At 40.0% G+C, this 24,476-nt stretch overlaps 1 protein-coding gene across 3 annotated transcripts in view; it reads left to right on the top strand.

The window, feature by feature from the left end:
• Positions 1-296: 296 nt before the first annotated feature.
• The window catches only part of zdhhc20b (zDHHC palmitoyltransferase 20b), a 93,586-nt gene continuing 69,406 nt past the window's right edge, over positions 297-24,476 (top strand). For 2 of the 3 annotated variants that reach the window (XM_073043708.1, XM_073043707.1), the window contains exons 1-2: positions 297-438; positions 4,817-4,843. In XM_073043708.1, the coding sequence (XP_072899809.1) occupies positions 321-438; positions 4,817-4,843 (145 nt within the window). In that variant the 5' untranslated portion in view covers positions 297-320. Of the gene's footprint in view, positions 439-4,816; positions 4,844-5,439; positions 5,539-24,476 lie in introns of those variants that run through there. The other variant, XM_073043709.1, reaches the window with a different exon arrangement.

Genomic DNA, 24,476 nt, shown 5'->3' with positions numbered 1-24,476 from the left:
TTAGATTGTGTGAGGGAATGCGCGCAGCCCCACCAAACAGTGAATCAGGGACCTCAAAATCTAACTTTTGGTAGCACCTTATTTAAATAGCCCGCTTCCTAACCTCAGTAACTCCGAAAGATATATGTGTTTTACGCTTGAACAGATCTCATTATCTGCCGCCGCTGGTGCAACAATGGTCACAACACGACTCAGATTTACAGTCGTCAAACTGTGGGATGGGCGACCGTGCGTCACGTGACGGTTGCCCGCCAGCGATGCCGCACAGAGGTCGTGTGCGCATGTGCGGTGTCTCCGGCTGGGCTGGGGGTGGGAGCAAGATGGCGCCGTCGAATGTCTTGAGGTGTTGTCAACGGGTGGTCGGTTGGATCCCTGTCATTTTTATCACGCTCGTTGTCTGTTGGTCTTACTACGCTTATGTGGTAGAATTATGTATCTGTGAGTAAAATATAAATGCATGTTACGATTTGTATTGTTCTGAACCATTTTATTGTACTGTGGTGCAGAGGAGGAGGAAGTGTCTGTGCTGGTCTCCCACTCCCATCCCGGCGAAATCGCCGGGGAGAGGTGGGTGCCTGATACAGGTTCGGCATTAGCAGAGGGTACCTGCTGCTCCGTTATTAACAGCTTCCATGTAGTCCGTCCAGCTGCAGGTGACCACAACCACTCTCCCGTAGATCCGATTAGTTTAAAGTGAATGGGTTGGTCACCGGATTTTAATCGACGGTAGAATTGATTCTGATTCAGTCATCACTTACAGAATATTTTTTTGTTGCTTTTCGCCCCCCAAAATGCGTTCGTGGTAATGACGAGAACATAGGAGAAAAATAGCTTCAAGTGGTGTGAAGTATGTTCCACTAAGCAGCTTCTTGTAGTTTAAGACGAACGTTTTCGACGGTAACTTAATCTTTAAATTTGTAAACGAAAAACTTTGCAGCTGTCCATCAGTTAAACTTCCGTGTTTTGTTTTCTTGGTTCAGGTAGAAAAGTGATCTCATTAATCAGGAAGTTCCTGATTCATTCTTGTATTGTGTTAACTTACCTCACGCAGTGGCATTTGAGTAAGGACGCAGCAACCGCCGGTCACCATTTTTGAACGAACCTCAAATAGATGCTTTTTCGGACTATATCCTCTCTTCACTAGTGTTAAGTTGCAAGCTGAACTGGAGTGACATTCAAACATTTATTAAAATGGAAATTTCTTTAATGAAATACTGGGAATATTAAATCTATTGTTTTCAATCTTGGCTACAAACTTGATACCTTTTCTGGTAACTTCAATGCAGATCTTGACAACTGAGAAACTGAACCAGATTAATGTAAACTTTGTCATACCTGACCCCATGAAGACTTGTAGATCAAATACTACCTGTCCAAACAGTGGCAAACCATGTTCATTTGCAGCTTAAACTTGCATCACAGCATTATTACCCTCTAGATTTGATTAAACTCCCTAGTTTTACACATTCCTAGTAAAATATCTCCTATTTTCTGTAAATTTGAAATCATCTAAGTCTGTTTCTTTTGTACTGTCAATCCGGTTTGACAAAGTCAAATGTTTGTAAACTTAAATGAAGCAACACCTTAGTTTACACAATCTCTTCGCCTCTGCCCTCTCCTTTGTAATTGCTATTTAACCTCTGAAATACCCTGCACCCCTCCAATTCTTGCTTACGCGTTGTGTTTCATTGTTAGTAGCCATGTCTTGAGACCTTAAGCACTGGAGTTCATTCTGCCTCAGAATTTTAAGGTACACATTTAAACCTGCCTCTAATTGAGATTTTGGTCATTTGCCCTCATATCTGCTTGATATTAAGTTTTGTTAGATATTATTGAGAAGTGCCTTGCAATATTAACCTGTACATCAGTGTTCTGTATAAAGGCAAAGTATCATTAATAATTTCACTGCCCTCCTTCATTTTATAGGTTCTGATGCATCACGCATTTCAGTTAAAAGTCCTGAAATTAGGCATTCCTATCCTATAATTCCCCACCTTGCTATATCCATTTTAACAGATGTCTTAAAACACAAATCTTTGAGTAAGCTTTTAGCTTCGTTCAGTACTAATTAATGCACCTCAAAACCTGGACCTCTGTATCTTTCTCCACAACTGGATGTTTGACTTCCTTATTGAGAGACTACAATCAGTACAAATCTGTAATAACATATCCTCCTTGCTGACAATCAGCACAGGCGCACATCAAGGACGTGTGCTTAAGCAACCACTCTACCCTGTAGACTCATGACTGTGTGGATCAACACAGCTCAAACACTATCGATAAATTTGCCGGCGATACCACTATTATTGGCAAAATCTCAGATAGCAATGAAGAGTTGCGCATGAGTGAGATCAGCTCATTTAATGGTGTTACAACAACCTTGTATCCAACATTAGCAAGACCACGGAATTGATTGTGGACTTAAGGAAGGGGAAGTCAGGGGAACATACATCAGTTTCATGGGAGGGGGTGGCCAGTAGTGGAAAGGGTATCCCTAGGTGTTAAGATGCAACAATCTACCCTGGGCCCAATACAGTGCAATCACAAAGAAGGCATGACAGCAGTTCCATTTCATTAAGAGTTTGAGGAAATTTAGTATGCCACCAAAGACTTGCAAGTTTTGACATGTGTATGATGGAGAGCATTCTGACTGGTTGCATCATTGTTTGGTATAGAGACTCCAATGTGTAGGATCAAAAGAGGCTACTAAGGGTTAACACAACCAGCTCTATCATGGGCACAACCCTCCCCACCATTGAAGACATCTTCAAGAGGTGGTGCCTCAAGAAGATGACATCTATAATTAATTTGAAGTTTATTGTCATCTGATTATACAAATGTACAACTAAATGAAACAATGTATCTCTGAACAGCGCACCCATGAAACATATCACACACAGCACATAAAATAAAATATTACCACAAGTAAATTAATAAAATATAATCCAAAGAGCATGTAGTGCGTAATACAAGGAAACAGCTTGGTGTCCGAGTGACAAGACCTCGGTGGTGGCAGAGTATTCATTAGTCTCAAAGCCTGAGGGAATAAGCCATTGCCCAGTCTAGCAGTCCTGATGCTCTTGTACCTTCTGCCTGATGGTAGTGGGTTAAAGAGATTGTGGGGTGGTTGGTAACCTTTATATGTAAAGGTTAAGAGCTGTCACCATCCTGGACATGCCCTCGTCTCGTTACTGTACCTCTTTCATTTTTGCTGTGTGAACTGAAGATTCGGAGGTGCAAAATGGTTGCAGCGTGGCGTGTACGAGCCAAATCGAGAATTCATTTAAGAAATTTGCTTTGGAATCTGACAAAATATATCTCTTTGATTGACACACACTTGTGAAATACTTTATGAAACAGTGTAACATCCAGTTATTCATTAAGGCCGTTACAATTAGCCATTGGATATGTGACATTTTGACTCTGTACCAGTGAAGACAATAAATAAATGTTCATGTTAATTGGCTGACTAATGGGAAAAATCGGTTTACAGGCAATTCTGAAGAACCGTTCAGAACCCTCATGTATTAACAAAATGGAAAATGAATTATGAGTAGATTTTTCTCAGATATATAATCTTTGTTGATGCTGAATGTTAGTAAGAGATTCAGAAATAATGTCTTTGATATTTTAGTGGGCAGAGATATTGTCAATACCAGTCAATGTTTAAACAGTCTTCTCTAAATAACAAAATTCAACTGATAAACTGTTTGTAAAACTACTCCATTCATTAAAAGTAAAGATGAAAATCACAAACAAGAGAAAATCTGCAGATGCAGGAAATCCATGCAACACACACAAAATGCTGGAGGAACTCAGCAGGCCAGGCAGCATCTATGGAAAAAAATACAGTCGATGTTTTGGGCCTGGAGGACTCAGGCAAAAAAATTCAGGGCTGACCAGGGAGTCTTCTTGAGATAAATGCCAATACCTGCATTTGGCCCATATCCCTCTCCCTGTACCAAATTTCTTTTAAGCACTTGGACCATTTACTATGGCAGCAGGTTCCATATAGCCAGTACCCTTTCCATGAAGAAATTGCCCTTCAGATCTTACTCGCATCATTCCTCTCTCAACTTAAACCTCTGCCCCCTCCCCAGTTTTAGACTTATCTACCCTGTGAAATAGACTGAAAATCCATTTTATCCATGACATTCAATTTCTGTGCTCTATGATTCTATGACTATTAAAGTACCTTGCCAACAGCTTTTGCTCATAAAGGTTGTACTTTAGATAACATGTCAGAGGGAAACCTGTGCATGTGAAATATTTTAGAAGTTACTTATGTCGAAAAGATAAACTTGATAATGAAATAATGTTTCCTTTTAAGGCCATCATCTTTTATCTATAGGAGCAAAGCTTTTCTACCATGGGTTTTTAATTATTGTAGAAACCAATTACACCTTGTTAACACAGTCTTTAGGACTGCTGCACCAACTAATGATAACTGTTTTCAGAACTGAGTGCGTGGTTGAGTTTGTTTCAGAAGTGTAGGGCAGGTGTGCACAGACTGTGACTAAACATGCACGGATGATGTTTTGATTCCAGAGGCAGGGCTTATATGGACAGCCACTGGGAATTTTTCTCCCAGAAGTACATATCAAAAATACCCCTTTAAGAAAGTCGTACACAAATGCAGTGTTACTTCATGTATTTTACAGGCTAGAAAATCCAGCTCTGCTGTTGGTGGCTGAGCTATACATTAAATTGTATTAAAGTTTTCTCTTCCTGTCAAAATAGGTGTTACCATTTGGGTTTAACAATTAAAATATAAATATAGAGTTTAACATTTTAACTGTTTTCTTCTATCTTACAGTTACCATCCAAAGCATTGGGGAAAAAGGTAAGCATCAAAATTAACCAAACAGTGCTTTGATGGCTCATAGAAGTAATACAATTTTTAAAAAAACTTTGCATTTGAATTTAGCAACTTGTATCATTGCGTATTCAGGCAAATATAGAACTTCATTGTGATAGAACTGTAGTTTCATTATACTTTGCATGTCTATAACCAACAACATCGGGTCTATCAATGATATGGTAAGAAACATCTAACTCCTTTGGATTTCAGGATAATTATAGCATTTGACATGTGCTGTAAAAGTTTCTGAATCCAAGTTTTGGAAGTCGTTGATTATTTCTCAGGGTATTAATATTTAGACCACTGATTTTTAGTGGTTCTACAAAATTCAACATAATTATTGCTGTGTTTTTCTTTGTCAGTTTTGTGATGTGCCAACCAAACCTAACCTATTTACATTACTTAAGACTGCAAATGGAAGTTAATTCCAATATCAAAGCTGTAAAGCTGTCAAAAATCTGAAACACAAGGAATGTTTCCATTCATTTTTCTTCTTTTCCATCAGTATGAATTATTTTTAAGTGGTTATATCCCATTTATTTAGCTTATCCAGGATTTGTATTTTATATTACTTACAGGGATAGCTTTGTTGCTGCATGTGTATTTAAACCTGAGGAAGAATTAATGAGAAATTGAGATTAAAACCATAGACTTCTTTCAGATGGAAAGAAAGCAAGGTAGTGTTTTTATATATTTTAGACTAATCTAAAAGACTGGAATTAATAACCTAAACCTATAATATAAATTCCAGCTATTGAAATGTGTGCTTTGGATTTTATTTTAATCAAATCTATTCGATTGTAGAAAGTGATTACATTTATTATAAACACATAGCATTGGTGATCCAGCTATCTAGCTATCTTTCAACAATAACTGTTTTAAGGAAGGAAGCCTGCTATTTCTGGCTAGTGTGTGTCTGAGACCATAGCAATATTGTTGCCTCTTATCTCTGAAATCATCTAGCAAACTGCAAAGTTGTAACAAATATTTCCTAAACAAAATAGAAATGAACCGGATATGGCAAAGGCACACCCAGTTCAATCAACCATGAAGAATCATCCTTGCTAACATCTGGAAACATTTTCCAAGGTTAGATTAATTCTGAAGTCGGGAAGCAGCCTGATATATTCTTACCCTACAAACAGTAATTAGCAGCCAACAATCCCAACTCCTTCATCACTTCAGATTTCTCCTTTTTACATCTGGTCAACTGGTAGCAAGATATTCAGAATGATAATGCCAAAGGTTTCTACTACTGATTGATGTTGAATGCCATTTGGTAAAATGGGTAGTAAGAGACAATGTAATCTGAGTGGGTCTACCATATCCTTCTGTGTTATTGGCTCAGTAGTATTGCTGCTAACTGAACTGGTTATGTCCCAAAGGATGAATCCTTCAGAATTGAGTTTGGGACACTTTTATGAATGATAACTCCATGGACGTTATCAAAACCATTTTACCTATTGCAAATGATGGCACTTGTTGGAATTGCCACAAACTGTCCTTGTTTGGATAAAGTATCTACACAATGAGGATGCCATTTTGTTCTTTTGCACCATCATAGTAAATGGGGAAAAAACAGATCTAGTAACTCATAATTTGGCATCCACTATCTGTATCAGATATACTTGGAAAACTAGGTATCATTCTGGTGCTCTAACACAAATCTATAGAGATGAAACTGCCAGTTCCTATATTCAGTTGATTAGCTAAACCTTTGCAGTTCTGCCACATATAATTATGTATAGCCTTGGTAGTTACCAACCAACCACAGAATTATCTTAAAGCAGAACTCAGCACAAGTGTAAATGATCAGGATTATGTGTATACAACCATTTTCAGATAGATATACTAAACCTGCAATTCATCCAGAGATTATCAGTGTCATAGATGACAGCCATTTCTGGTTGATCCACTAGATTATTGGATCCAAAACCTTTTAGGGTTACTAACCCTTGGCTCCCAAATCACATCCTCTGTCTTTCCAGTCATTACATGAAAACTATAAAGAATTTTGATTTACAATGCACAGTGAAAGAAAATAGGAATCGAAAATTATTCAAATATATTTAAAGCTACAAATAGAATTATTTCTTTATTTAATTACAATAAAAACAATTTTATCAACAATTTTAGAGCATATATTAGCAGTCCAACTTTTCAATACTTCATTGCTTTTTCACCTTTCACTGAGATGGATGGGTTGGGGCAGTGATATCAGCTTCTCAATATCATGCTGATTGTCATTCAGGAGTCTCAGATCCCTACAATCAGTAATTTGCAGTCTGTTTCATTGCTTTGAAAGAAGTTGAGCGACTGCACTGAAACGACGTTCCACTAAATCTGATGTTGGAAAGGCAATGAAGAAGATCTTGACCGTTTTCTGTGGTGCATGATAGCCATCAGACAATTCTTTCCGCAACCAAAAGTCTTTATGTTTTTTTTGAATCTTGGCTTCAGTTCAAAGTCATTTTGTAGTGAGATTGCTTCTTCCTCCATCCTTCCTGGTAATTCCTCATTACACATGTTCAGAAATGGATTTGTTACCCATTCTGGAATTTGGATCAAGAGTAGTCCTGTAGTCTCTCTGACATGTGTTTGCAGCTTACCCAGCTGGGCACAGTATACTTGAAGATCATCATCTGGTATTCTTTCTTTCTCTTCCAACTCAGAGAGGTTCAGAAATGGAAAAAGGTCATGACAACCAATGTTGCACTTAAATATGGTTAACTTGGACAGGAATATGGAGACGACTGATTCGATTTTAAAATCATATCATTGTCTTGCAATTATCGATTTATTTCATTAAACTTTGCAAATAATTCTGACAATTAAGCAATGTTATGCATAATATTCTTGAGATGATTAATGAATGAAGCATTCGAGTCTTCAAAGAATTTTCAGTTTCAAAACTTGCGTGCTCTGCAAGTGCAAGCTGCTCATTGTTCTCAATACAAAGCTCTTGAATAGTTAAGAATTGAGACCATGGGATTTGGTTTTATTTACCATTGTGATACCAGTATTTAATCCCACTTTGGGAACACTGCAATAGATAAAAGCGTTATGACATGCCATAAAAACAGAAAATGCTAGAAACATTCAGCAGGTCAAACGGCATCTATGAAAAGAGAAGCAGAGGTAATTATTCTGGTCTGAGACCCTTTGTAAGAACTCAGTAAGAGAAATAACGTTGATTAGCAGTTGCATGGAAGACAGGAAGGAAAGGGTAGAGTAGTGATAACCTCTGAAAGGGTAGGAACAAATGGTTTAATGTAGCAGTTAGAAGCAGATCTGTGTGTTTTATGTGTTATATCTTGCTAATATCCGCACTTTTTAAGCTTCTATAACGTCCTGGCTCTGGTTCTGAAAATTTGTCTCTCCATACCAGCCACATTCACAACCAAGCTGTTTCAGTTTCATTATAACTATGGCATCAGCTAGATAAAAAATTTTAAATGCTGAGATATATTCTGTGGACATTTTGGCAGGCAAAATAGAAAGGTCATTGTTACCTGTAGAGATAGAAATTATATGAGGTTGAAGTATCAGGAACCTTGAGCTATAAATACACTAGCCACCAAACTTTGTGCCGTGGCTTATAGAGGCTATTTAAGAATGATACAGCCAATTACTTTGGTTTATTTCCAGAAAGAGAGACTTTTAAAAGTTGGAGTAATGTGAAAACTGTACCAATTCCTCATTTTGACCACACTGGAAGTACTGCACAAGATTCTGATTCTGATCGCTATTTTATCCTGCTCATATATTTACTGTACAAAAGTCTTGGGCACCCTAGATTTTTTAATATAAATTTTGTTTTAGATGTTTATGTTTTGTCTTCTGCATTACTGTGTCAGAAGAAACGAGCAAATTTTAAATTTCCAAACATTCATTTTCCAAAATATTAAATGTACAGAAAAATGTTTGTACTTTATTAAAGTAATATATTAAGTTATAGATCACTTTTCAACTAAAACTTCGATTTCTTTGCAAGTATATAACCCAGCACATGAATAAACAAAGATAACAATGATCTAGGGTGCTAATGATCAATGACATAATGAGTTAAATGAAGCTGAAATGGATATAGAAGGAGTCAAACTGGGTGAAGACCAACCAAACTAAGAGGGAAGGGTGTGGCATATGTGACAGTTTAATCTTCAAATCATCAATTCGTACACCATGGCTAGAGTAAGCATTGCAATAAGACACAAGGTGGTCATTTTGCATTAGCAAGATCTCTCCCATGCAGAAATTTTGCAGCAGACAGGAGTTTCAAGATGTTTTGTCCAAGCTCTTTTGAAGAAGCACAAAGAAACGGGCACGGTTGAGGACCAAAACGCAATTGGTTGGCCATGGAAACTGAGTGCAGCAGACGAGAGAGACATCATACTGATGTCCCTTCTAAATTGGAAGCAGTCCAGCACTGCTATCAGCTGAAAATCCAAGTAACTGACATCTGCTGCCTCTCCTTTGTCCACCCTGCTTGTTACTTCCTTAAAGAACTCTAACAGATTTGACAGGCAAGATTTCCCTTTACAGAAACCATATAACAATTACAGCACGGAAACAGGCCATCTTGGCCCTTCTAGTCCATGCTGAACACTTACTCTCACCTAGTCCCACCTACCTGCACTCAGCCCATAACCCTCCATTCCTTTCCTGTCCATATACCTGTCCAATTTTTTTTTTTAAATGACAAAATCAAACCTGCCTCTATCACTTCTACTGGAAGCTCGTTCCACACAGCTACCACTCTCTGAGTAAAGAAGTTCCCCCTCATGTTACCCCTAAACTTTTGCCCCTTAACTCTCAACTCATGTTCTCTTGTTTGAATCTCCCCTGCTCTCAATGGAAAAAGCCTATCTATGTCAACTCTATCTATCCCCCTCATAATTTTAAATACATCTATCAAGTCCCCCCTCAACCTTCTACACTCCAAGGAATAAAGACTTAACTTCTTCAACCTTTCTCTGTAACTTAGGTGCTGAAACCCAGGTAACATTCTAGTAAATCTCCTCTATACTCTCTCTATTTTGTTGATATCTTTCCTATAATTCAGTGACCAGAACTGTACACAATACTCCAAATTCGGCTTCACCAATGCTTTGTACAATTTTAACATTACATCCCAAATCCTGTACTCAATGCTCTGATTTATAAAGGCCAGCATACCAAAAGCTTTCTTCACCACCCTATCCACATGAGATTCCACCTTCAGGGAACTATGCACTATTATTTCTAGATCACTCTGTTCTATTGCATTCTTCAATGCCCTACCATTTACCGTGTATGTCCTATTTTGATTATTCCTACCAAAATGTAACACCTCACACTTATCAGCATTAAACTCCATCTGCCATCTTTCAGCTCACTCTTCTAACTGGCCTAAATCTCTCTGCAAGCTTTGAAAACCTACTTCATTATCCACAACGCCACCTATCTTAGTATCATCTGTATACTTACTAATCCAATTTACCATCCCATCATCCAGATCATTAATGTATAAGACAAACAACATTGGACCCAGTACAGATCCCTGAGGCACACCACTAGTCACCGGCTTCCAACATGACAAACAGTTATCCACCACTAGTCTCTGGCATCTCCCATCCAGCCACAGTTGGATCCATTTTACTACTTCAATATTAATACCTAAGAATTGAACCTTCTTAACTAACCTTCCGTGTGGAACCTTGTCAAAGGCTTTACTGAAGTCCATATAGACAACATCCATTGCTTTACCCTCATCAACTTTCCTAGTAACCTCTTCAAAAAATTCAATAAGATTTGTCAAATGTGACATTCCATGCACAAATCCATGTTGACTGTTCCTAATCAGACCCTGTCTATCCAGATAATTATATATACCATCTCTCAGAATACTTTCCATTAATTTACCCACCACTGACGTCAAACTTACAGGCCGATAATTGCTTGGTTTACTCTTAGAACTCTTTTTAAACAATGGAACCACATGAGCAATACGCCAATCCTCCGGCACCATCCCTGTTTCTAATGACATTTGAAATATTTCTGTCAGAGCCCCTGCTATTTCTACACTAACTTTCCTCAAGGTCCTAGGGAATATCCTGTCAGGACCCAGAGACTTACCACTTTTATATTCTTTAAAAGCGCCAGTACTACTACTACTTTAATCATCATAGTTTCCATAACTACCCTACTTGTTTCCCTTACCTTACACAATTCAATATCCTTCTCCTTAGTGAATACCAAAGAAAAGAAATTGTTCAAAATCTCCCCCATCTCTTCTGGCTCCACACATAGCTGTCCACTCTGATTCTCTAAGGAACCAATTTTATCCCTCACTATCCTTTTGCTATTAATATAACTGTAGAAACCCTTTGGATTTATTTTCACCTTACTTGCCAAAGTAACCTCATCTTCTTTTAGCTTTTCTAATTTCTATCTTAAGATTCTTTTTACATTGTTTATATTCCTCGAGCACCTCATTTACTCCATGCTGCCTATATTCATTGTAGATCTCTCTCTTTTTATGAACCAAGTTTCCAATATCCCTTGAAAACCATGGCTCTCTCAAACTTTTAACCTTTCCTTTCAACCTAACAGGAACATAAAGATTCTGTACCCTCAAAATTACACCTTTAAATGACCTCCATTTCTCTATTACATCCTTCCCATAAAACAAATTGTCCCAATCCACTCCTTCTAAATTTTTTCGCATCTCCCCAAAGTTAGCCTTTCTCCAATCAAAAATCTCAACCCTGGGTCCAGTCCTATCCTTCTCCATAATTATATTGAAACTAATGGCATTGTGGATCACTGGACCCAAAGTGCTCCCCAACACATACCTCCATCACCTGACCTATCTCATTCCCTAACAGGAGATCCAACACTGCCCCTTCTCTAGTTGGTACCTCTATGTATTGCTGCAAAAAACTATCCTGCACACATCTTACAAACTCCAAACCATCCAGCCCTTTTACAGAATGGGCTTCCCAGTCTATGTGTGGAAAATTAAAATCTCCCACAATCACAACCTTGTGCTTGCTACAAATATCTGCTATCTCCTTACAAATTTGCTCCTCCAATTCTCGCTCCCCATTAGGTGGTCTATAATACACCCCTATAAGTGTTACTGCATCTTTCCCATTCCTCAATTCCACCCAAATAGCCTCCCTAGACGAGCCCTCTAATCTATCCTGCCAAAGCACTGCTGTAATATTTTCTTTGACAAGCAATGCAACACCTCCCCCTCTTGCCCCTCCGATTCTATCACACCTGAAGCAACGAAATCCAGGAATATTTAGTTGCCAATCACACCCCTCCTGCAGCCATGTTTCACTAATAGCTACAACATCATATTTTCAGGGATCAATCCATGCTCTAAGCTCATCCATCTTTCTTACAATGCTCCTAGCATTAAAATAAATGCATTTAAGAAACTCTCTTACCTCTTACTTTCTGTTTATCCCTAACGGTGCAAACAACTATTATCTTTGTCTTCCTTCTCCCCTACATCTTTGGTCTTTGCACTCTTCTTCTCTGTCACCTGCCTATCCTCCCTCACACACTGTCTAATAGCTTTCTCTATTTGTGAACTAACCTCCTCTTTCCTAGTCTCTTCAATTTGATTCCCACCCCCTACCATTCTAGTTTAAAGTCTCCCCAGTAGACTTCGCAAATTTCCCCGCCAGGATATTGGTCCCCCTAGGATTCATGTGCAACCCATCCTTTTTGTACAGGTCACACCTGCCCCAAAGGAGGTCCCAATGATCCAGAAACTTGAATCCCTGCCCCCTGTTCCAATCCCTCAGCCATGCTTTTATCCTCCACCTTATTCCATTCCTCCTCTCACTGTCGAGTGGCACAGGCAGTAATTCCGAGATTACTACCTTTGCGGTCCTTCTTCTCAACTCCCTTCCTAACTCCCTATATTCTCCTTTCAGGACCTCTTCCCTTTTCCTACCTATGTCATTGGTACCTATATGTACCACGACCTCTGGCTCCGCACCCTCCCACTTCAGGATATCTTGGATGCAATCAGAAACATCCCGGACCCTGGCACCAGGGAGGCAAACTACCATCCGGGTCTCCTGACTGCGTCCACAGAATCGCCTATCTGACCCCCTAGCTATCGAGTCCCCTATTACTACTGCCTTCCTCTTCCTTTCCCTACCCTTCTGAGCTACAGGGCCGGACTCTGTGCCAGAGGCACGGCCACTGTTGCTTGCTCCAGGTAGGCTGTTCCCCCCCCCTCCCCCAACAGTACTCAAACAGGAATACTTATTGTCAAGGGGTACTCTCTAGTAGCTGACTCTTCCCCTTCCCCCTCCTAACCATGACCCACTTGTCTGCCTCCCTTGGCCCCGATGTGACCACCTGCCTGTAACTCCTCTTTGTCATCTCCTCACTCTCCCTGACCAGACGAAGGTCATTGAGCTGCAGCTCCAGTTCCCTAACACAGTCCCTTAGGAGCTGCAGCTCGGCGCACCTGGCACAGATGTGGACATCTGGGAGCCGAGGAGACTCCAGGACCTACCACATCCAACACCGAGAACAACATGCTGTCCACACTCATACTTCCCCCTTTCCTCAAATAACAGGAAAAATTTAAAAACTAAACCTACCTTGCCTTGCCCAGTTCTGCCTAATCCCGTTGAGCCCAAGCCCTTAAGCCCTCACTCTGCTCCCGGCTCACTCCGCTGCCCGCAAAACAACGCTGCCTGCTGTATAAGGCTGTGTTCCTTTTAAATCTTCTGCGCTTCCCTGCCCGACGTCACACGCCTGCGCAGTCCCACCTCTCTTAACTCCATTGAGAAGAAGAAAAAATTAAAATGGCTCCTGCCGCACTCCTGCTCCGATTCTAACACTTCCTTCTCCAAGTTATACCCAAATCAGGAAACCATGCTGACTTTGACTTATTTTATTATTGGTCTTGAAGTACCCTGAAACCTCACCCTTAATAATAGACTCTAACACTTTCCCAACCACTGAGGTTAGCCTAACTGGCCTATAATTTCCTTTCTTTTGCCTTCTTCCCTTCTTAAATAGTGGGGTGACATTTGCAAGTTTCCAGTCCTCCGGGACCATGCTAGAATCAAGTGATTCTTAAAAGATCATGACCAATACATCAGTATCTCTTCAGCAACCTCTCTCAGGACTTTCAGATGTAGTCCATCTGGTCCAGGTGATTTATCCACCTTAAGATCTTTGAGTTTGCATAGCACTTTTTCCTTTGTAATAGCAACGGCACTCAATCCTGCTCTCTGACACTTGCGGACCTCTGTCATACTGTTGATGTCTTCCACGGTGAAGACTGATGCAAAATACTCATTAAGTTCATCTGCCATTTCTTTGTCCCTATTACTACCTCACCAGCATTATTTTCCAGTGGTCCAATTTCAATTCTTACCTCCACTTTACTCTTTATACAACTGAAAAAACCTTTAGTATCCTGCTTTATATCATTGTCTAGTTTGCCCTCATATTTCATCTTTCCTTTATAGCTTTTTCAGTTGCCTTTTGTTGGATTTTAAAAGCTTCCCAAACATCCAACTTCCCAACTGGTGATCTGGCCAGAATTAATGGAACCCTTAAAGCTGAGAAATACAAGTGAATTCTTATCCATCAGCAATACCATCAGGGAAACATTTGATCGATACCAGCTTCATTCTGCAGCAGGACAAAGACCCCAAAACACATTGCCAAGGTCATAATGGACTACCTTCAGTGAAAAGAAGAACAACGAGTTCTACAGATGGTATGGCCTCCACAAGCGTCATTGAGGCTAGCAGTGATTACCTGGAGAGATGGAAGCAAGCGTCACAGCCAAAGTCTGCAGAAGTTCTCCAAGATGCTTGGAACAGCCTACCAGACGATTTTCTTATAAAACTCCACAACAGTGTACCTAAAAGAATTGATGCAGTTTTAAAGGCAAAGGGTGGTCGCACCAAATATTGATTTGATTTAGTTTTTTACTGTTACTGCTTTTTATAGTTTTTTGATATTTAGAAACTTTTCATTTTATTTTTTAAAGAATCTTCACTGTACAATTTTTTTATTGTACATGTGCTTAACAGTTTTGCACAGTACTCTATGTGTATATATAAAAATATAATAAATAATATTTCTTATTGTAATTGATGGTTTTTATATTAGGTATTCCAATGTACTGCTACTGCAAAACAAGTTTCACGACATATACCAGTGATATTCTGATTCTGATTTTAGTAGATAGCTTTAAAATTGTGTAAGATTTTGATAGAATATTGAGTGAATGTATCCATGGATAGGGAAAAGCATTATTTGATGCTATCAAGAAATTCAGTACAGAATTCAGAAGTAACTTCTTTACACAGTGATGAATGCGGTGCTTACTACCATAGGAAGTGGATGAAGTGAATCAAACAGAGGAGATTAGGAAGCATGTGAGGGAGAAATGAATGAAGAGTTAGCCTTTAGAAAATGATGCAAAAGACCAAAGGCAGCTGAAAAGGAGCATAAATATTGGTATGAACTATTGGTATGAAAAGGAGCATAAATATTGGTATGGGCCAAATGGTCTGTTCTTGTCCTGTATATCCTATTTACAGTAAAATGGCATCATATAGAAAGGGCTGAATAATTGCACGCTGTGATGGAGAGCACTCGGTAAATGCACTCCTTACACACACACAAACATTGCCTTGACATTCTGCTGTCATTGCAGTAAGTGTAAGCACTTAAATGTCTTCCCCGGTATATTCTCATAATTGGTTCTAAACCGAACTGATACACTCGGATTGGCTTTATGGTGCATTTCCCGCAATACACAGTGTAATATTCTATCGTTTAGTAATAGGGATGTGCAAATTTCTATATGTTGTTTGTATATTATAATTAAGGTAGATATTTCTGTTTATTTTGTAATATAATTATGACTATATTGTGGAGTGCATCAGATTCTAATTCATGTGTAGTCTTCAGTTAACTTTGTGGGTAATAAAAGATGGTAGGTATGTCTTGGTGCATAATAAATGGGACTCTTCACTGTCAGTAAGAGAGAGAGTTCAGGGCTGCCAAGAGATCACACTGAACAAAGTATGGAGCTATTACTGTTTTCTGGAGGATATCTTCTTGTTAATATTGGCAGTTTTCACTATTTTTGCTAATTTTTGTAAGTTTGATTTTTGATGCACCTAATACACCTTTGCACTAAAGTGCTACGTGACTCTGGCCATTTTTCCTTTGATCAAAACCCACATGATAGGAAAACTTTAACTGCTGGCACAGTTTACTGACTGTCAAAACTGATTGCAATTTTAAGAATGATTGTGATAATGATACCTGGCTAAATACTGTCATTTAGAAAGATTTCACATTTATTAAAGTCACCGAACAAATAATTATGTTGTAACTTTTCCTACTGTCTATTTTTTCTTAGAGAAAAAAGCTGCCTTATTACAAAATTATGTAAGATTACATCACTGCTATATCATGCATTTGTTCAATATTTGTTAAGTAAGTTAGTCAGAAAATAATGATCCTGTTGATCTTATATCTGTTCAGATAATAACATCAAATATTTGGACTGTGTCATTTGAAAGCTGATGTAACCTAGCATGGAAAGAGCCAAGAACATACTGCATTGATTCGTGTTGTGCTATAATGTTTAAATTGGGCTGGCATTCTTCTATGGGTGAAATTCCTAATCTCTGCAGACTTTGCTCTATCATCAGAAAATTTGTACAAATGTTGGAGAAGATCCTTTCCAGAATGTCATCTGCAAATGTGAATTCAGCTTCAGATGAGATTACATTTAAATTGGGCAGGCATGCCTCTACAGGTGAAATTCCTATATAAAGAGTAAAAGAGAGGTGAGAGTGGATATTGAACGATTGAAAATTACACTGTAGAGGTAGTAATGGGGCACAAAGAAATGGCCAGTGAACTTAATACTGTAATTTAATATTAAATTGCATTAGTCTTCACCGTAGAAGATACTAACAATATGCCTGAAATTGAAGAGTGTCGGGGCAGAAGTGAATTTAGTTGCTGTTACTAAGGAGAAGGTGCTTGGGAAGCTGAAAGATCTGAAAAATGTCACCTGGAAAAGGTGGATTACACCCCAAGGTTCTGAAAGAGGTAGCTGAAGAGATTGTGAGGGCATTAGTAATGATCTTTCAAGAGTCACTGGATTCTGGTGGACTAGTTCCAGAGGACTGGAAAATTCCAAATGTCACTCCACTCTTTTAAGAAGCGGGGGAGGCAGAAGAAAGGAAGTTATAGGCCAGTTAGCCTGCCTTCACTGGTTGGGAAGATGTTAGAGTCCGTTGTTAAGGATGAGCTTTTGAAGTACTTGGAGTCACATGATAAAATACGCCAAAGTCAGCATGATTTCCTTAAGGGGAAATCTTTCCTGACAGATCTGTTGGAATTCTTCGAAGAAATAACAGGCAGGATAGACAAAAGAGAGTCAGTGGACTTTGTTTACCTAAACAAGCCCTTTATTAAGGTGCCACACATCAGGCAGCTTAACAAGATAAGAGCCAATGGTATTACAGAAAAGGTACTAGCATGGATAGAAGATTGGCAGACTGGCAGGGTGCACTGGGAATAAAGGGGGCCTTTTCTGGTTGGCTGCCGATGACTAGAGATGTTCCACAGAGTTGGTATTGGGACCACTTCTTTTCACATTATATGTCAATGATAATGGAATTGATGGCTTTGTGGACAATTTGAAAATAGGTGGAGAAGCAGGTAGTGTTGAGGAAACAGTCTGCAGCAGGACTATGACAGTCTGGGAGAATGGGCACAGAAATAGTAGATGAAATATAATGTAGAGAAGTGATTGGTCATGCTCTTTGGTGGAAGGAATAAAGTTGTAAACTATTTTGTAAACAAGGAGAAAATTTTAAAATCAGAGGTGCAAAGAGACTTGGGACTCCTGCAGGTTAACGTGCATGTTGATCCAGTGGTAAGGAAATTAAATGCAATGCTCACATTCATTTCAAGAGGACTAGAATACAAGAGCAAGGATGTGATGCTGAGGCTTTATAAGGCATTGGTCAGCCTGCATATGGAGTATTGTGAGGCTCTTATTTAAGAAAAGATGTGCTGACATTGGAGAGGATCAAGAGGGGGTTCACAGGAATGCTTCTGGGAATGAATGAAATAATGTATAGGAGCATTTGATCTAGGCCTGTACTCACTGAAGCTTAGAAGAATGAGGGCAGATCTCATTGAAATGTATCGACTATTTAAAGGCCTAGGTAGAGTGGATGTGCAGAGGATGTTTTCTATTGTGGATGAGTCTGGGAGCATACTCTCAGAATGGAGTGGTATCCACAGAGATGAGGGCTAATTTCTTTAGTTGGAGGGTGGTGAATCTGTGCAATTAATGGCCTTGAATGGCTGTAGAGTCCAATTCAATGAGTATATTTAAAACAAAAACTGATAGGTTCTTGATTAGTCAAGGTGTCAAAAGTCACGGAGAGAAGACAAGAATGGGATTGAGAGGGATTGTTTTGCCTTGAGGCACTGTTTTGTTTGTACAAACATCACATCCTATTCGTAAACTGATTTTTTTTAACAATGTTCAGCACTAATTATTCGGATTTCAACTTTAAGCACATTGTGAAAAGACATCCATCTCCATCCACTCTTTATTTGCCCTTGAAACAGCAATTTTTTTTCACTCTGCTGTCCTTGCAGGGCATTAAACCTCAAAAATCACCCCAGCCAGAAGCTTTCTTCAGGGTTTTTAATGAGAAACTTTGTGAACCTGCAGAAAGTTAAGTAAAACATGTGTTAGATTGGATACAGAATCATTACATGCCTGAACACGCTAATATTATTCTCACAATCAGCATTAACAAGGTAATACACACATACGACATTCTGTAGCTATGCAGTGGACTTGAGTGAATTCATTAGCTTAATAAAGATGAATGATAAACATAATACTTCCTTCAAAGTACATCCACTAAAGAAAACTTAAGACTCATAGATATTGCTATTTCAAGGACAAAGAGAGTGGGTGGAGTTGGATGTCTTTCCACCATGTGTACTTAAAGTCAAAATCCAAATCAACATGTGCAGGAAATGATGTGAAAAAACAGATTACAAATGGGAAGTGATGTTTATCCAAAATAAACAGCACCTCTAGAGATAGACCATTCCCAGTCTGGCCTCCATAATGTCAAACTTAACTACTGAAACTAAAAGTCAAGTGATCATTTCATTAAGTCTTTTGCAAAAGCATAGACTAGTCTTGAAACTGTTTCACTGCATGGTCTTTAACTGTTCTCGCTTCGAAAATGATCTCCTTGATGACATACTTGCTCATGGTAACGATTGATGAGCAGACCTGTGAGACGGAACTCACCCAGAATGATGATTGGGTGAGGTGCCTCTGAAGTGAATTGTGTGCTCTAAATACATCAAGAAAGGGACAGAGTTCACTATAGTAACTTAGGATTGTAAGAGGTTCCTGCTTTGTGGTGTACTGCACTTTCTCTGCATGCTTCGTATGTGGATAGATGATGTCTCTGCCAAGTCACAGGAGAATCTCAGAAAAGTGGGGGGATCTTGTAAGCTACAGTTGCAAGAAAATCATTGTGAACCCTTTGCAATTAGGTACCTGCTTTTTGCACTAATTATTCATTAAAATGTGATCTGATCTTCATCTAAGTCACAATAATAGACAAAACACAATCTGCCTAAATTAATAACACACGAACAATTGTACTACTTCTTGTCAATACTGAGCACACCATTTAAACAATCACAGTCTAGGTTCATAAAAGTATGTGAACCTCCAGGGTAATGCCTTCTATAAAAGTTGTTTGGAGTCGAGTGTTCCAGTCAGTTAGATGAGATTGGAGGTATGGGTTGTAGAGGTGCCCTGCCCTATTAAAAATGACAAAGTCAAGTTTCCTGCTCTTCTCAGGAAAGATCTGTTTATGTGCACCGTGCCTTGATCAAAACAACTTTCAGAGGACCTTAGAAGAAGAATTGTCTACCTGCTGAACAGTGTCTACGCCCACCTGGACAAGCCGGCAAGCACTGTGAGGGTCATGTTTTTTGACTTCTCCAGTGCATTCAGCACCATCTGCCCTGCTCTGCTGGGTGAGAAGCTGACAGTGATGCAGGTGGATGCTTCCCTGGTGTCATGGATTATTGATTACCTGACTGGCAGACCACAGTACGTGCACTTGCAACACTGTGTCAGACAGAGTGGTCAGCAGCACTATGGCTCCACAGGGGACTGTGCTGCCTCCCTTTCTCTTCACCATCTACACCTCAGACTTCAACTACTGCACAGAGTCTTGCCATCTTCAGAAGTTTTCTGATGACTCTGCCATAGTTGGATGCATCAACAAGGGAGATGAGGCTGAGTACAGGGCTACGGTGGGAAACTTTGTCACATGGTGCGACCAAAATCATCTGCAGCTTAATGTGAAAAAGACTAAGGAGCTGGTGGTGGACCTGAGGAGGGCTAAGGCACCGGTGACCCCTGTTTCCATCCAAGGGGGTCAGTGTGGACATGGTGGAGGATTACAAATACCTGGGGATACAAATTGACAATAAACTAGACTGGTCAAAGAACACTGAGGCTGTCTACAAGAAGGGTCAGACCTGTCTCTATTTCCTGAGGAGACTGAGGTCCTTTAACATCCACCGGATGATGCTGAGGATGTTCTACGAGTCTATGGTGGCCAGAGCTATCATGTTTGCTGTTGTGTGCTGGGGCAGCAGGCTGAGGGTAGCAGACACCAACATAATCAACGAACTCATTCGTAAGGCTAGTGATGTTGTTGGGGTGGAACTGGACTCTCTGATGGTGGTGTCTGAAAAGAGGATGCTGTCCAAGTTGCATGCCATTTTGGACAATGACTCCCATCCACTCCATAATGTACTGGTTAGGCACAGGAGTATGTTCAGCCAGAGACTCAATCCACCGAGACGTAACACTGAGCGTCATAGGAAGTCATTCCTGCCTGTGGCCATCAAATTTCACAACTCCTCCTTCGGAGTGTCAGACACCCTGAGCCAATAGGCTGGTCCTGGACTTATTTCCACTTGGCATGATTAACTTATTATTTAATTATTTGTGGTTTTATATTGCTATATTTCTACACTATTCTTGGTTGGTGCGGCTGTAACGAAACTCAATTTCCCTCTGGATCAATAAAGTATGTCTGTCTGTCTGTAGAGATACGTAGAGCTGGAAAAGGCTACAAAAGCATTTCTAAAGACCTGAGTGTTCATCAGTCCACAGAAAGAGAAATTGTCTCCAAATGGAGGAAATTCAGTACCATTGCTACTTTTCTGAGGAGTTGGTGTCCTGTGAAGATCACACCAAGAGCACAATGTGCAATGCTGAAAGAGGTAAAAAGGAACCCCAAGGGTAACACTAAAAGACCTACAGAAATCTCTAGAACCCAAAGGGTTTCAGCCTGAAACTTTCACTGTGCTTTTTCCTTGGATGTTGCCTAGCCTGCTGAGAGCCTACAGCATTTTGTGTGTGTACTTGCTAAAGTCTGTCTTCATGTGCCCACTATAAGAACTAGAATGGGGTTCATGGAAGGACACCATGAAGGAAACCACTGCTCTCGAAATAAAAACATTGGTGAAGGTCACAAGTTTGCAAAAGACCACTTGGATGTTCCACAACACCTCTGGGACAATGTTTTGTGACAGATAAGACAAAAGTTGAACTTTTTGGCAGAAATGCACACCGCTATGTTTGGAGGATAAAGGACGCTGCACATCAACACCAAAACTTCATCCCAGCTGTGAAGCTTGGTGGAAGAGGTTTTGTGGCTTGGGGCTGTTTTACTGCCTCAGGGCATGGGCAGTTGTTGAGGGGACAATGAATTCAAAATTGTGTCAAGACATTTTACAGGAGAATGTCAGGGTAGCGGTCTGTCACCTGAGGCTTATTAGAAGTTGGATGATGCAGCAAGACAATGATTCGAAACGCAAGAGTAAATCAACAACAGAATAGTTTAGAAAGAAGAAAATTTGTGTTTTAAAATGGCCAAGTCAGAGTCCAGACCTTGACCCAATTGAGATGTTGTGGCATGACCTAAAGAGGGACATTCATGCAAGGTATCCAAGAAATACTGATGAACTGAAACTGGTTTGTATAGAGGAATAGTCTAAAATTCCTCCTTACCATTGTACAATTCCAATCAGCAGCTACAGGAAACGTTAGGTGGAGGTTATTGCTACCGAAGGAGGTGCTACCGGTTATTAAATACTATGGTTCACATACTTTTTCCAGCCTGGACTGTAAATGATTAAACAATGTGTTCACTAAAGACTTGAAAAGTGTGCCTTTAGTTTTGGCAGATTGTGTTTGTCTATTATTGTGACTTAGATGAAGTTCAGGCCTCATTTTATGAGTAATTAATGCAGAAAACCAGGTAATTGCAAAGGGTTCACAAAATTTTTGCAGCTGCATGTCCTTAGGATGTGATCGACCATGTGCAGCTTCAGGAGTTGGGATTACATCTCTGTTGTTGGGATAATGATCGTAGTCAGTAAGAGCTGGCAAGAGTAAGCAGACCTCCCTTCACTGACAAATCCATCGGCTCTGCTTTTGGTAACTTCTGATATTCCAGAACGTCTTTTTAGTCTCGAAACAAGAAACAGTCCATCCAGGCACATTTCAAATCATGATCAGGTTCTTCAACCAGGCTTGTTTGAGGAAATTTTGCCCAACTACTATCAGCATACAGCCTGTAGCACCTGAGGTCACACTAGATCACTGTTTTACCATGATAAGCAAATCCTACCATTCCATGCCCAGACTGCATTTTGGTAAATCTGATCACTTGGCTATACCTCTACTATAGGGAGAGAGGACCAAGAAGGTATGAACCAGGGAGGCGCAGGAGTACTTACAGAACTGCTTTGAATCAGTGGACTGGATTGTGTTCAGGGAGTCATCTTTGAGCCTGGATCAATATGTCACAGTTGTCACTGACTTCATTAAACCTATGTGGAGGAGTGTGTGCCTACGAAAACTTACTGTACATCACTGCCAAAAGCCGGAAGTCTGCTGAGGGCTAGATTTGTGGCATTCAAGTCTGGTGGTCCAGGTCTGTATAGAAAGCCAGCTATTTCAAGAGCCAAGAAACAAATCTAGGAGAGGTTAGAGGCGACATTAGATGCACATCAACTCTAGCAGGGTTTGCAGGCCATAGTTTCCTACAAAGCAAAACCCACCAGCGTGAAAGGCAGCGATACTTCACTACCAGATGAGCTCAATGCCTTTCATGATTGCTTTGAAAAGGAGAATAAAACCACAGCTGTGAGGATCCCTGCAGCATCTGATGACCCTGTGATCTCTGTCTCAGAGGCTGATATCATGCTGTCTTTCAAGAGGACGAACCCTTGCAAGGCAGCAGGGCCAGATATAGTGTCGGGTAAGGCTCTGAAAACTTGTCCAAGCTAACTGGCAGGGATATTCAAAGAAATTTTCAATCTCTCACTGCTACAGAAGTTCCCACCTACTTCAAAAGAACAACAATTATACAGTGCCCAAGAAGAAAAGCTTGAGTTACTTCAATGACTTTTGTCCAGCAGGATTCATATCTATGGTGTTGAAATGCTTTGGGAGGTTGGTCATGGCTAGAAGGACCTGGGTCCACTTTATTTTGGCCATCACCACAATAGGTCTACTGCAGATGCGATCTCAATGGCTCTCTGTGCAGCTTTAAATGACCTGGACAATGGAAATGCCTATGTCAGGATGCTTGATTATTGATTATAGCTCAGCATTTCACACCATTATTCCTACAGTCCTGATCAAAAAGCAACAGAACCTAGGTCTATGTACCTCCCTCTGCACCTGCATCCTCGACTTCCTAACCAGCAGACCACAATTTGTGTGGATTGGAAATAACATTTCCACCTTGCCGACAATTAACACTGGTGCTCCACAGGAATGTGTGCTTAGCCCACTGCTCTGTTCTCTCTACACCCATGACTGTGTTGCTAGGCATACCTCAAATAGCATCTATAAATTTGCTAATGATGCAACCATTATTGGCAGAATTTCAGATGGTGATGAAAAGGCGTACAGGAGTGAGATATACCAGTTAAATGAGTAGTGCCACAGCAACAACCTTGTACCTAATGTCAGCAAGCAAAGAACTGATTGTGGATTTCAGAAATCGTAAGACAAGGGAACACAAACCAATCCTCATAGAGGGATCAGAAGTGAGCAATTTCAAGTTCCTGGATGCAACTTATTGATGCAGCTCTAAAGAAGGCACAATAGCAGCTATGTTTCATTAGGAGTTTGAGGTATGTCACCAAAAGCACTTGTAAATTTCTACAGATGTACCATGGAGAGCATTCTTACTGGTTTCATCACCGTCTGGTATGGAGGAGTTACTGCACAGGATCGAAGTAAGCTGCAAAGAGTTGTAAAATCAGTCAGCTCCATTCATGGGCACTGTCCTCCGTAGTATCCAGGACATCTTCAGGGAGCGGTGCCTCAAAAAGGTGGTGTCCATCATTAAGGACCCCCATCACCCAGAACATGCTCTTCTCTCATGGCTACAATCAGGTAGGAGGTACAGAAGCCTGAAGGCATGCATTCAATGATTCAGGAACAACTTCTTCCCTTCTGCCA

Source organism: Hemitrygon akajei, chromosome 4 (assembly GCF_048418815.1).
Source record: "Hemitrygon akajei chromosome 4, sHemAka1.3, whole genome shotgun sequence".
NCBI lineage: Eukaryota > Metazoa > Chordata > Chondrichthyes > Myliobatiformes > Dasyatidae > Hemitrygon > Hemitrygon akajei.
This window is presented reverse-complemented; position numbering and strand designations above follow the sequence as displayed.